At 38.6% G+C, this 14,664-nt stretch overlaps 1 protein-coding gene across 3 annotated transcripts; it reads left to right on the top strand.

The window, feature by feature from the left end:
* The first annotated feature begins 965 nt into the window (after positions 1–965).
* Positions 966–12,391, top strand: LOC147861237 (uncharacterized). 3 transcript variants are annotated; one of them, XM_087323731.1, is made up of 11 exons: positions 966–1,062; positions 2,787–2,860; positions 6,603–6,755; positions 6,828–6,919; positions 7,017–7,092; positions 8,080–8,108; positions 8,349–8,442; positions 11,361–11,420; positions 11,512–11,662; positions 11,759–11,848; positions 11,936–12,391. In XM_087323731.1, the coding sequence occupies exons 3-11, from the start codon at positions 6,609–6,611 to the stop codon at positions 12,211–12,213; spliced, it is 1,017 nt and encodes a 338-aa protein (XP_087179857.1). In that variant the 5' UTR covers positions 966–1,062; positions 2,787–2,860; positions 6,603–6,608; the 3' UTR covers positions 12,214–12,391. The 3 variants fall into 3 exon arrangements, with proteins under 3 accessions (XP_087179857.1, XP_087179858.1, XP_087179856.1); XM_087323730.1 differs by lacking the exons at positions 966–1,062; positions 2,787–2,860 and having other exon boundaries at positions 6,547–6,755; XM_087323732.1 differs by lacking the exons at positions 966–1,062; positions 2,787–2,860; positions 8,080–8,108; positions 8,349–8,442 and having other exon boundaries at positions 6,539–6,755.
* The last annotated feature ends 2,273 nt before the right edge of the window (positions 12,392–14,664 follow it).

Genomic DNA, 14,664 nt, shown 5'->3' with positions numbered 1-14,664 from the left:
TGTATAACATTGTGGAATGGTGTTTCAAATTTGGAAGTGCCAAAATGTGTAACTGTGCATGTAAGTATCACGTGAATGGATATGGGTTTTCATGGAAATGTACTACTGCAAGCACTATGATTATGTGCAAATGTTCGCGTGTGTTTGAACTTTTTATGCTATAATAATCGTGAGTGTGATTTTGTATGTGTGTGTTGTGGATATATTTAAGTGTATGTGCACATGCAAATGTGCGCGTATTGTCGTGGATATATGTAAGTGCACATGCACATGTGCTTGCAAATGTGTGCGTGCAATGTTTTTGTTGGCATGAGAATGCATGAGCTCATTCTTGTGAATGTGTGATGATGTGTATGTGAGTGAGTTAAACGATTTACGTGTGTGAAGCAATAATGTGGGTATGGATGTGTATTTTTTTATGTGTATATGTGTGATTGTGTGTGTGCATTTGTGTTTATGAGTAAATGTGTGCACATGTTCTAATTGTACGGATAGTTCGGGGGGAGGAGTTGAGTTTTTTTGTTTAATAGCAATTATTGGCAATGGAGGGTATTTTGGGAACATAAAAGTTCTCTTCCCCCCTTATGGGGTAGTGCATAAAGTCCTAGATTTGTCAGTGCAACAACAATTTTACGTGGTCACTAGCTTCTTGAATGATTCAACTTATCGTTCTAACCTCTTCCAAATTTGTCGAAGCTTGTATCCTCCTTACGCTTATACTTCTTAGGTTTGGACCAGGGATTGGAAACGGCTCGGCTCAAGCCTAAAACGGCTTAGCGGCTCGGCTCAGCTTAGGCTTGAGCCTGCCTAAACGGTTTGATCTCGGCTTGGCTTGGGTTGAGCCTTGCCAAACCGGCTCAAACCGGTTCAGCTGTTTATGGGATTTAATTAGGTTAGATAATAGAGAGACTAGATTGACAATTCACTAAGTCTGCTGTCTCCACTCGGAGTGACGGTTCACGAGACTCCTCACAGACGTGAGGGAGAGAGAGAGAGAGAGAGAGGGAGAGGGGACGGCGATGACCTCCTGCTGCCTGCAGCCTACACAGTACACGCCTTCAGGTAATCACATATACTATATTAATTTGCTTTCTTAGGATCCTATATCCAATAACTGTAAGGCTTGTTGCTTGCCTATCTAACGCCAAAAAGGCAGTCCCCAAGCAGTACTTTCGATTGAAGTATCTATCCCACACTACTTCAAATGTGAATATCCAGGATATCCGCAAACGGAATTTCATCGCAAGCGTCGAAGACATGATGACAGGATTCAAAAATAAAAGAAACATTTTTGTTAATCATACTGAAGCATATTTCCTTTCAGAGAATTGGACTGGAAATGATTTCATATTCAGATTCATTCTTCTCTCTGTTAGTATATCCTTCTTTCTTTCTGTTGCACTGAAATTGCATTCATGTTTGTTTAGGCAATCTGGATAGTGGGAAATTTCACTTAGGGGAGTCAGATTGCTTACGAAGTTTATTCATATGCTTAGAATTACTTCTCGTGAAGGGCACTAATGAGTATTATCTTCTATACTTTAGCATGCTTAATAATAAGGTTCCTATGAGGAAGAGAGTATTCTTCAATAACCAATGATCACAATATAATCTAGTTATGATACATCACAATTAAGAGAAAACACAGCTCCCTCATGTCATGATTAATTAGTTAATGTGTGCATGCCTTAATGTGTGCATGCCACTTAGATACCAACATCATGCAGAAAGCTATGATGAGGTGAGTCCTGGGGTGAGTCCTAAATACAACAATGTTGGTGCTTACACCATGCTCACTTCATTTGAGGTTGTCCTAAGACACTAGAAATTTGATAGCATGGTGTCCTCCTTGCAAAGCATTATCAAGCTAGCAAACAATCTTTGCCTATAAGCGAATGCAATTGAGCTCACTTGGCTCAATTTACATAACCTAAAATATTAAGTTCAAGTCACAATCAACATCAAGGAGCTCAAGGGATTAACATTTGTCCAACCATGTCAATGGAAGGAACCTAAGATTAACATTTTCAAGAAGTTCAATTTGCAAGATCCATTTAGATGCAATCGATATAACATTTCTCAAGTTGACATTGCATTGAGCAATCAGCACTTTTTACATTTCATTATTTACGACTCAATTGATAAGATTTCTCTAGTATTATATGATTTAGAGGCCTTCATTCCATAAGTTATCTTACGTCTATCTCATTTGGAGTAGGGTGGAATGGACAATTCCAAGAGTTATGCAAACGTTCTTGCTCAATCTATGTGTATGTTTCATTGTTTCAATGACTCATTTATAGCCTAACTTAGCTAGATTATAACTTTCTAGTCAATTTTTTTGGAGAATGAGTCAACATGGTAAAGGAATATACTTAAATGAAGTTGAGAAATCATGCTAGAGATTGACTAATAATGTACCATTGAGTCCCAAGCATGCTAAATGATAATCAAAGATCTTAGTTGATTGAAATGTTTGGGTTTCACCATTTTTGGGGATTTTAGAGGGTTTGGGAGAGGTTGTGAGTTCTTCTTCTTCTTCTTCTTCTTCTTCTTCTTCTTCTTCTTACTTGGTTTGTTTGAGGGTTGGTGAGTGTACATTTCTTCTTCTTCTTACCTGGTTTGTGTTAGGTTGGTGAGTGTCCTTCTTCTCTTTACTTGGGTTGTGTTAGATTGGTGTGTGCACACTTCTTCTCTTTACTTGGGTTGTGTTAGGTTGGTGTGTGCACACTTCGTCTCCTTCTTTGGAAAATTTTATTATGGTTTTCTTGCTCGGGTGAATGCAGAAGAGACGAATGAAGGAGTCACTCAAAGGGGAGAAAGACGTGGATGAGGGAGTTTGAAGCAAGGACGACAAAAGGTGAGCTGGTCATCAATTAATCCATGTTCATAAGAAATGTCTCTTATTTTTTCCTAACCTATAGCTAATGTCATGACTAGCACAAATTCACATATATGAAGCTACCATTTTTCATCACTTGTGAGTACCATGATCTTTCTGCACATACTGTTGTTGTTGATTGCTTTGATGCTTCAAATTCCTTACATGTAATTCTTTGACATGGCATGGTGTGAATTTGATTGATGAGGTTCACTGTTTGGAATAATGCTTCTACCATCGTGCACAGTGTTGCCAATTCAGCAGAAATGATTGTGTTGGGTGGATGCTTTGCTATGTATCATCGGTGACAACATGTACAGGGGTAGGTTTGGAGCCCCCATGGATCCATTGTACATGAGGGTAGTGGTGACTTTGGTAGCGAATAACCATACTTTGGCATGGGGCTTTTGGAAGTGTGCCTAGTGGCATTGTTGTTCGAGAATATAGAGTTGCTTATCCTTGAATGAGTCAGTCTTTGTCAGCTCAGGTTATAAAGAAGTGCTCACTCGTGCTTGTAAATGTGACTTCTTGATATACCCAGGAATCTACTGCTTCAATTTGCCCTCTTGATAGGTTGGAGATGGCTTGTCAAGTCTGTGTGGATGTGTGGAAGATCATGGTCTTAGTCTTTCCTAGGTTTACCATGAGCCTTTTTTGCAACAAAAACTATCTAGGGCATTGAGATGCTATAGGCCTGCATGAGATTTTGAGACCAAGTCTATTGTCATCATAAAAAAGGATTTGAACACTTGTGCTTAATATGTTGATTCCCTGCCCATCTCCATGTATGATGTAGTCCGCTACCTCATTGATGTAGAGTTCGAAGAGGGTAGGGAGAGTGGGGATCCTTGCTTCATACCAATGGTGATTGTGATTACCTTTGAAAGCTCCCACCAAACACCTAATTCGTCCAAGCACTTGTTCATATAGCACATATGTAGCCCATATCATGTCCGATGGAATTTTGAGTGCACGGAATCTTTGTAGGTGCTGTTCCCTCGGTACAATATCAAAGGCTTAATGGAAATCTACAAAGAATCCAGACAAATTTCTTCTTTTGTGCCTTTGCTTGGTCCACGAAATATATAGATAGCTTTTTAATGTCCATGAGAGACTGATTGTGATCAATGGGATAAGTGAGGATCGATCTTGAGTTCTCTCAATTTTATGACTTTGATGCTATAGTGTAACCACCAAGTCAACAACCAGAAAGAAAGAAAGATATAGTAATGTCTCTTAAGAAGCCAAAATGGCCTATAGGACCAAACAAGAGATTACATCTTAAGTGTAGTAACTTTTGTCTTTGAAAGATCTCTAGCATAGGTCGATCCAGAATGGAGAGGTCTCAGAAGTGAGGGAAGCACCTGCGAGGCGGGAGATAATGGCCTTTATCTGTCGATGACAAGGGTGCTGAGGTCATGGTCCATGGGGCTGGGGCCTACGTGCACGACAAATTGCTATTGCTTGATCTATTGTAACTCGTTTGTTATGTCTTGGTCGGGAGCCCATTTGTGTAGCCCTTTATTAACTTGTAGCATGAGCAGGAGTGATGGGGCTAAAGAAAGTTGTGATTGTTCTTTTTTTGATAAGCTTGTGTGGCTGTACTATTGTCCTTCAACAACTTTTCCCTGTGTCTCTTGAGTTCTATCAAGAAAAGCCCCAAGCAGAGTTGGTCCTCATATTCCATTACCTTGCATAGTGGGCCAAAGCTTTGTTTAAAGATGCAATATGGTATCTCCCTCTTATTTCATATAAAACACTATAGTGACAAACATAGTGTTCTTCAGATTTCACTCCCTAATGGTACAATTTGCAAATTCTTTCTTTTAGAGGTATTCGTGCATCTGTGTACGTCAATCTTTAACTGATGTGATGAAGTTTGCAGCTGCCCTATGACACTGATGATGAATCCATCCTCCTATGCGTGTAAAAAGAGTGTCTTATAGTGGGCCATCATCCTACCAAGTGATATTTTGGGGCTGATCTATGTTATCTTGTTTTTTCAAGTTAAGTTCGGATCACGCTATTCTTTTCCACTTTGGTCATGTTTAGATGGGGACAATCCAAGCTATATTGGAATGGGGGTTGTGCATTTAGTCTTATGCCATATCATTCAAACCATTGTTGCATTTCAGCATACCAACAATGAACGTCTCTATGTTCACCAAGTTTTTTTGATGACATAAGTGCCAACCTTGAGTACCTTCATTTATGGATCTCCCAAAGCCGTTGGATGCACGTGATTGATTGGAATAATCCCTTCTCTGACCAGATTATATATAGAGAACCAATGCTTTGCTCCTTATCATGTGGGCAATCCTTGAGACTAAAGGGCTCTCTAAATCATTCCAGTTATTTGCCTTGTTAAGACTCGGTCCCATATTTCTTCTCCACAGAGAAGAGTAACTAAGTAATTAGAAATAGAACTGAAGAGGTATCCGATGACAAGGGTGGTGAGAATGTGATCCACCAGGCTGGGGCTTATGTGCACGAAAAATTGCTATTGCCTGATATATTGTAACCCCTTTACAATGTCCTGGTCGGGAGCCCACTTGTGTAGCCCTTGATTGACTTGTAGCTTAAGTAAGAGTGATGGGACTAATGAAAGCTGTGATTGTTCTTTTTGACGAGCTTGCCTCTTCAGTTCTAGTGAGAAATCCCCACATACTGTTGATCCTTATTTTCCATTAGCTTCCATAGTGGGCCAAAACCTGCTTATTAGGAATTTTCCTTCATTTGATGACAGTTTGAGTGCATTTTTATCACATTGGATTAGTGTCATGTGGAGATTTTGCATCCTAGGGTTAGAAATCAAATCCGCTTACTGGGTCTTGCAGATTAATGTGAAGAGTGTTGAGATTCTGTGCATATGAACATACTTTTTTTCCTTAGCCCTCATTAGACTAAGGCTGTTCTCCTATTATTGTGTTCTCTTTTATTTACAGTATATATGTCTACATTAACGATTGAAACATGATAAAAAACGGGAAAAACATTAATTTTTAAAAATTTATTAGTTTGTTTACTAGCTAGTAGGATGGCTGGTTATAGTTCGTCAAGATTTCACATGACTTTGCTCGAACCATACCATTCATGTTTGTTAAGAAATTTACAATCTGGACAAAGTTCACTGGCTACATGAAATCGCTAGTCAATAGCTTCTTTTAAGAGGATTTGTAATTTGCAAGTTATAATGTTGTTCCTTGTAGATGCTCCTTTCGATAGAAGTATTTATATTCAACAGATCAGAATTTCTGTTTGCTTTGGACCAAAGTATTAACCAATTCTATGCTTAATTGTTTACTTTTAGGGTATTAGCCAATTCTTAGTGTTGTAGAAAATTATTGAGTATACACACCATCTTTGATTTCAAAGGGTGCTTCATAGTACATTCTGGACCTTCAATTGCATTTAAATCATAGTTGTAATGGAATAAAACTGTTTGCAGCAGCCTAATCAAAAGAAAAAGAACTTATCTTTGTTTTTGAAACTTCTTTTCTAGGTTATCTTGAGTGTTTTAAAAGAAATTATACTTTAAATATATCAATTGCTATTGATAGATGCAATGAAGCAATACTTTCTCCATGACACCATAATCTCTCCATAGCGAAGATATTTGGGTCGCTAGTACCTTAAAGAAACATAGTTTAAGTTAATTTTGATTATTATTTCTGCATTATCAATCAAATAAATGCATTTTGGGATGTTCAACCTTTTGCAGTCTGTGATGGAGCATCATCCCTCTGCAGCTATTATGCATCGCCTTCAGAAAGTTCTTCTTCAGTTGAGTAATGAAATGATAATATTCGAACGTCTTATGTACAAGAATGCCAATCAACATCGCAGGGCCCTATATTTCCGAAGGCTGCGCCAAGTATGTCCCTTCTTTGAAATGGCTTTTAATCTCCATTGAAGGGTTCTTGAGGGTTCTTGTCCATGCGAACAGGTTCGAGGAGAGTTACGCTTGCTTCAATCTGCCCGATTATCTCAATTGCTTCAGAGCTTTGAGCAATGTCACCAAAACACCATTCAATCAAGGTACATTTCATTTCCTCGATGACATGTAAACCAAGTTGAATTCGTTTGAATGTACACTGCTCATTGTATGTAGAACTGTTGCATTGATTTTCTTCAGAAAAGATGAGTCAGTTATTTCAAAAGTTTCAGATTTGAGGAGGCATATTTATGGAGCAGTGAGACTTTTGGACCAGGTGTGATACATGTTTAAACTACATTTCCATATCTAAATAAATTTGGTGTTTGTAATTGTTCAGGCAATAACTGAGAACTCTGAATATTGAAAGATGATACACACACTCTCATAGACAAGTATTACCTTTTAAAGCTTGCTGAATTGACACAAAACAAGCAGGAAACAATCCCATGGGAAACCAAAGTATAACTCAGATGTCATATGGAGAAACATGATAGAGGTTGGCCATTTCTTCATGAAACATTTTTCTCCTTAAAGAATAACATCAAGGACTCATATAACGCCCAAAATAACAAGCATAAGGTGCCAAATTCTTGCTTCCTTTCACACACCTCCTATTTGTTATTGTGAACACCCTTGATATGAATGTCCAAGTTACATTTCATCACTAATGTTCAGACTCAAATTCCAATTGTTTCTTCCAATGGTGACTTGTGTCATCACTCCCGACATTTGTCCATATAAACATGTATGGTGAACTTGGGACCTAGTTCACATGCTAAAAATGTGGTTTCACGCATTTATATTCTAACCACATCAATTACCTTAATTCCACTGACGTCTCATTTAAAATCATTTTGTTTGTCATTCCAGAGAATGACAAAGAACAGACTCACATAGCTTAGTGCTTCTGTTGCTCTCTCAATCATTGAACACTTTCTAGGTGTCTAGATGCTTATACTTTCGTTCACATTGTGAAATTCCTTGCAGTGTCTGATAACGGTGAATCCTATCCAGTGCTCTGCATAAGGAGACAGTTAATATTACATGAACGTGTGGTATCCTGTCTCATACTTGAGCATGAGAATGCAGTCATGGAGGTTTAGTTTGTGAATTGTCAGGATTAATGCAACACTTCACTACATTTCAGTTGCATCCAACTAATAGGAGAACTGCATTTTGTACAGGGATTTAGTACTTTCTAAATATTGTATAAATATGTTGATTGGCTTCTTATCTTAGAAATATTTATATCGCTTTACAGATGGCAGAATCGATTCTTTCGGCGAGCTTGTATCCTTTAATCAAGCCTCTACATTTTACATTTTTATAACAATTCTATACCCATAATTTGATGTTCGAAAATGTGTATGCCTTCTTTAACCAGTTAACATAGGATATGATAATTGATTATAGAGCAATGCAGTTAATTCTCTAAAGGAGTGTTTCTAGCTCCTCTATCTTGTGTTCCACATGGCTACAGTTGAAAGATTGGTCAATCACTACTACATGTTTTCTCTTTCATTATGTTAGACAAGTTGCTGGTCTCCTCGGTCAGACATTCTTTATGGCCTTTGCACTCACAATCCTTGCAACTCTTGCACGTCTCCGGGTGTTATCACAGCAGGTTTCTTCTCAGTTTTCTATCTTATCGACTATTTATTAAAAATGGTTTGTATTTAAAGAACTACTTGATCTAGAATTTTTGGATTTTGTAGTAAAATGCCTCAAAATCATATCTTGTGGATTGTGTAGCTTCTGATTTCTTGTTATGCTGGTAAAATTAGATAAAGTTACTGGAATCAGGAGCTGTAATTAGCAATAAATTGCATAATTTGGTTTTGACTAGACAACTGAAGGCTTCATGTTGCAGTAGCACTGACAGTTTTTTTTTAACCATTTTCCTCGGTGGTTATGTCAATGATTGAAAGCTTTGTGATGAACACTAGAATACCTTTCTAGGGTTAGAAAGATAAACGAGGGAAGAGTCCCATTCCAAACTCTCCAAGAGCCGATCAAGTAGCACCATGATGGTATAACCAAATAAGTTTGTGGGCCCAATGGTATGGCATGGATATTTAGAACAAAGAGATTTTTAGAGACGACAATAAGCCCGTTGGCTACATGTGCTGGGCAAGATAACCTCCATTTATCTCAACGCCAGAAGAGGCCGGAATAAACATCATGTCACAGATATGCTCAAGTCCACACTGACTCGAGGTGGAAGCTGGAAGTGAAACCAAAATTCCTTGCGAAATTCCATCTCTTGATTACATCATGATAGACAGGATAACATGATAGATTAGGTTCCCTGCTTCCCTCATTCAAAGATTGAAATTCTGCTGTCTCAGGTGAGAACAAACAGCACCGACTCATCTTGATACTTGTGGGCCCTGGTGTAATGGCACTGCAAGGGTTTTTTTGGGAAAATAGCTCAATGCCACGATAAAAGAAACTATTGAATGCCGTTTTGTGTCATGGTAAGTTATAAGTACAATTGATTGCTTATCCAGCTGCACGACTGGTCAAAGTGATACCCAAATGAAATGATATTGTCTTAACAACATTTTAAGTCATTGCCATGGTACTTGTGCCGTTGAACTTTAGTATGCCAGGAAAAAATAAAATAGATGAAGGAAAGCATTGAATGCCTTTCCTTGATGTGTTGAGTTACTGTGTGCCTCCACATTACCATTATTGACTAAGATGTATCTGTGCCATGTGATTGATTGCTTGTCTAGCTGCAGGACTGGTCGAGTATTTTTGTGTTGACATTGCATTACTCAGTCAGTGTTATAATAAAACTGAACTGGTACTGTTCCTGTGGTTCACTCAGCCAGTCCAGACAGCAGACAGTCCCAAACATGACTGAGACTTACCAAACAGCCCAGTCCCAGTCCCAACGGTCATGTCCCAACGGTTAGTCCCAACAGCCATGTCAGGCCCCTATATAAAGAGGTGGAACATGGAGGAAAGGGGGTTCGCAATTTTCCTGATTGGGTATTTCTGCTCTCTCTGCTGCACACAGATCGGACTTATGGTTGTCCCGATTCCCACCCATCCATATTGATTATTTTCCTGAACCTTGGGACTACTTATATTATTCAAGGCCATTGTAGTCTGTGCACAGCCTTAAGCTCCCAGCCTTCCTTCTATAACTGGAGCTCCGTAAGGGGAATTGCTAGGCCAGATGAATCCCTTTCTCTTCAAGTTCTTCTAGTTGCCTCTTTAACTCCTGTAGTTGCATGTGATCCATTCGATAAGGGGCCTTCGAGGGTGGTGTGCTACCTGTGATGAGCTCAATCCTATGGTCCACGGCCTTTTGAGGAGGAAAGCGCTTCAATTATTGTTTCAGCTAATGGGAGCGGAATTCTGTATATCATCTTCGCACCATCTCGAAACAGATGGCCAAATGGAATGTCTTAACAAAGGCCTTGAAGATGATTTACGATGATATGTAAGGACGGATCAGAAAGACTGGATCTCCCACGTAGATACACTCGAGTTCTGTTACAGCTCAGCAAAACACTCGGCCATGGGATTCTCACCTTTTCCATTGGCAACGTGTAAAGAAGTGCTTACACCTCTAGCTATAAGTGCCAACGTGCCTGACACGGAAATTTGGAATTAGATGAGTTCTTGAAGGCATGGCAAGAGACTTGGTCCAAGGCACAGGGCAACCTTAGTAAAAGCAAATGACAAAACAAGCTAATCAGTGACGAATTGATGTGACATTCCAAACTGGCGATTTAGTGCCAAACATATGGGTCTCCCACCACTAAATTCAATCACCGCTTTTATGGACCATATAATGTGTTACAATGCCTTAACAAAATCACCTACAACCTTGAGCTACCACTGAGACTACGAATGCACAACACATTCTATGTCAGTCTACTCGAGCATTTCATGCCAGATCAGAAATGGGGACAAGGGACACTGCAAGTTAGTACACCATTTGGTGTTCATACTTGAAGCCATTCTCCAGCAGTGACTACATGGGTGGAAGAAGCAGATATGATTGAGTGACATTGAGAAATGGTGCTCGATTACTATAGCAACCGCGATACAGCCTCAAATGTTTGAGGCTCCTAATCCAAAGTCGGTGTTCCTATTTTTTGTACAGCTAACCTAGTTTTGTAAGCTTGTTGGAACTCAAGCTCTAGAAGCCCCGGGTGCACTCAGTCCCAAACATGACTGGGTCTTACCAAACAGCCCATCCCAGACCCAACATTAGTCCCAACAGAGTCCCAATGGCTAGCCCCAACAGCCATGTCAGGCCGTTACATAAAGACATGGAACTTGGAGGAAGGGTGATTCAATATTTTCCTGATTGGTATTTTTGCTCTCTCTGGTGCTCTCAGATTGAGCTCATTGTTGTGCCGATTCATCCCAATCCTTGGAGATACTTGTAATATCTGAGTTGTATAATATAACGGTGCATTTTGTACCTTTTTGTGTCTGCTCATTGCTCTTATTGTTAAACCTAGAAATTCTCAAGAGCGTAACAGTTCTGTTGAAGTTTTTAACTCTTTTGCTAAACAGGTACTTCATGACTTTATATGCATATTCAACTTGTTATCAGCGTGGTTCAAGTATAAGCCAGTAAGTTAATGAAACCCATATTATAGATTTCAGTAACATTTGATTTATGAAGGTAGGAAGAATAGGGGAGATGAAACTATTTCCTTTACAGGAAGAGAATGGTAAAATCCCCAATTATCTCAATTGTAAATGGGATGATGAGGGGACTCTTTCTTTTGGAACCAGTTCCACCCACCAGCATCAGGAGATGGTAGGAAATGTTAGTGAACAGGAAGGTTGTGCATCGTGCTCTTCAATGCCAGGTATTTATTTGTCAATGCCTTTCTCTTTTTTACATGCTATTATTTGGTATTTCTGCAGCCTTAAAATTCTTGTGTATGTAACTGATGTACTTTTAGAAAAGGTTTTCATTGAATTGAATTCAGCTGGATTACCCAAGGAACAAGAAAATGTGAAAGGGTTCAGTGCACCTTGCTCTTCGATGCCAGGTATTTGTTTGTCTATTGTCTTTCTCTGTTTTACATGTGATTACTTGGTATTTTTGCAGCCTTAAAAATATTTGTGCAACCCATCAGGTTTTGTAGAAAAGGCTGTCATCGAATTGAATTCTGCTGGAATTTCCGAGGAGCGAGGAAGTCTGAAAGGCTTGAAACTATCAATTCCGGAAGTAGATTGTTGTGACTCAACTCCTGCAACAATCAAGAAGGTTGCATACATTTCTGCATGTAAAATACCTTTGCCACAAACAGAGAAACTTGAGGACACAGGTCAGCATGCCAAAAAGCAAAAAGCAGATGCGCTTTATGACATGCTTTTGGGATTACATGATACCACTAAGGATACAGTGTTTTAGCCTTTTGTTGTTTCCTTTTCCTAAAAGTAGGGATTGCACTTGAATGTCATGATAGTCTTCATAGAAAGGGAGGCAAGACTGAAATTTAGGATTGAAGATTTGTATGATGGAAATGTAAGATTGAAGACTTTATACATAAAACATGTTTAATATCTAGATGAAAACTAGATTTACACAATGAACATGTTGAATATCTACATGATGCATAGATGTATGTCATGAAAGTCTTCATAGATCGTCCATGTGGTAACTGATGTGCTTACATATTCTATTCTACGACCTACATTAGTATATTATTCTCTTGTTGATTTCACCGAGAACCAAAATGGCTTTGTTTATCTTGTGAACATTTGATCCGAATGAATCATTACTAATTTATTCTCTTGTTAATTTAATGAAGAACCAGAATGGCTTGTGTATCTTGTGAACATTTGATCCAAATGATTCATTTTACTTTTTAATAGGTAAAGCAGTATGTATACATAACAAAACATTGATCAACGTTGGGCAAAGAATTACCTTTTTTGCCATTCTCACTATGTATCAATCTATCACAAAAAGGCCAAAAAGAATCGGCAAAGTTGATGGGAAGATTGTACAAGACCTGCACATCCTACTTGATGAATATGATACGCAATATACATAAAACAATTGTGTAACCCGAAGAACCAAGTAATTCTTATCAAATGACAACAATGATCTAGCACATCATGCGGTAGAGCTTCAGTTAATGCATTTGCGACATTTCCTTGAGAGACAACCTTCTCAAGGCTAATGTAGCCAGCAATTATGTATTCGTGGATGAAGTGGTATCGCACTCCAATGTACTTGGTCTTTGCATGGTATATTGGGTTCTTAGCCAATGCAATGGCACTTTGACTATCATAAAATAGTATAGTTACAAGCTAAGGTATGCCAATGTCACAAGCTAATTTGGAAAGCTATACAGCTTCTTTACATGATGCACTAGTTGCAACATACTCTACTTCTGCAAGGCAATACACTCTTGGAGACGAGATCTCCAAGTTGTGGCACCTTCCATAAGCTGAAAAATGTACCTTAAAGTAGATTTTATTATGTTGGACTAAGCAACGTAATCAAAATCCGTAAATCCAATAATGGATGCAGGTTCACCACCTAAACATAGATACTTTTTCTTGTTGCCACTCAAATATCTTAGTATCATTTTAATTGTTTCCCAATGCTAGGGTTTGAAAAAAAATCTACTCACAGCTATTAGAGATAGGATCTAATGTAAGCATATGATAATGAGAAAAGAATGATAGATAGATAGATAGAAAGGAGAGAGAGAAAGAAAGGTGTCGATCCACCCGACCACCCCCGAGTGAAGGGATCGAGACAGACTCGAGCCTCGATTGGCGTCCCATACCATCGTCGTGGCGTCGAGACGTACCTGGTGCTGGCACGCTCGCTACAAGAGTTGAACCACCACGAAACAGAGTCTCGACGTAGTCAAAAGATGATGAAATGAGGGTAGTTAGGCCTCTTATTTATAGCGATACCCAAGGCCCCCGGGCAAGTTCACACTTGGCCTAATGGGTTGTTTCAATCCCGAGGATTAAAAGTAATCCTCCCCTTCTTTACACTCTCGTTTAACCCTCACACTTATCCACGTGTATAGAATACTATGGTAAATTCTCACCATGGGATATTATATGGTCATGCCCATAACAACAACTCCCACTACAAATATAATGTCTAGCCTAGTTGCTATCATAGCGTACATAAGACTACCGACAACATATTGGTAAGGAATTTACTCATGAACACCTTTTCATCATCAAATTTGGGGTATTTATCTTTGCTCAATTAAACATGCATAGATAATGGTGTGCTCAAAGGTTTTGCACTCTCCATATTAAACTTCTTGAGTATTTTGCATACATACTCAAATTGAGACAAATAAGTACATTCATTACTCCTCTCCTAAGTAGTATGCATGCCACGGATGTGTTTTGCAGTTCCCAAACTTTTCATGTCGAAAGTTTGACTCAAAATTTTCAAGTTTGGACAACTCATCCTTGTTTTTGCTGCGATGAACATGTCATCTACATAGAGTATCAAAATTGAGTCTTCATTGCTCCAATCATAACTTTTGGACCTCATATAAGTATCGAATTTTTTATACCACTTTCGAGGAGATTGCTTAAGATCATATAAACATTTACGTACCAAAGGCATTTTCCTATAAACTTCATAATCCTTTGGTTGCTCCATATAGATCTCTTCATCGAGATCTCCATGCAAAGAAACACTTTTTACATCCATTTGAAATGAATCAATATCATTTTTGGTAACCGATGCAAGTATAACATAAACAACTTGACTATCGAAGAGAATGTTTCATCAAAATCAATTCCTTGTTCTTGTTTAAAACCTTTTGCCACAATGTGAGCTTTATATTTAGGAATAACATTATCGAATGCGTAT

The sequence above is a fragment of the Azolla caroliniana genome, unplaced genomic scaffold, assembly GCF_043228905.1.
Source record: "Azolla caroliniana isolate FFs.n. ecotype wild unplaced genomic scaffold, voAzoCaro1.0.p SCAF_8, whole genome shotgun sequence".
Taxonomy (NCBI): Eukaryota; Viridiplantae; Streptophyta; class Polypodiopsida; order Salviniales; family Salviniaceae; genus Azolla; species Azolla caroliniana.
This window is presented reverse-complemented; position numbering and strand designations above follow the sequence as displayed.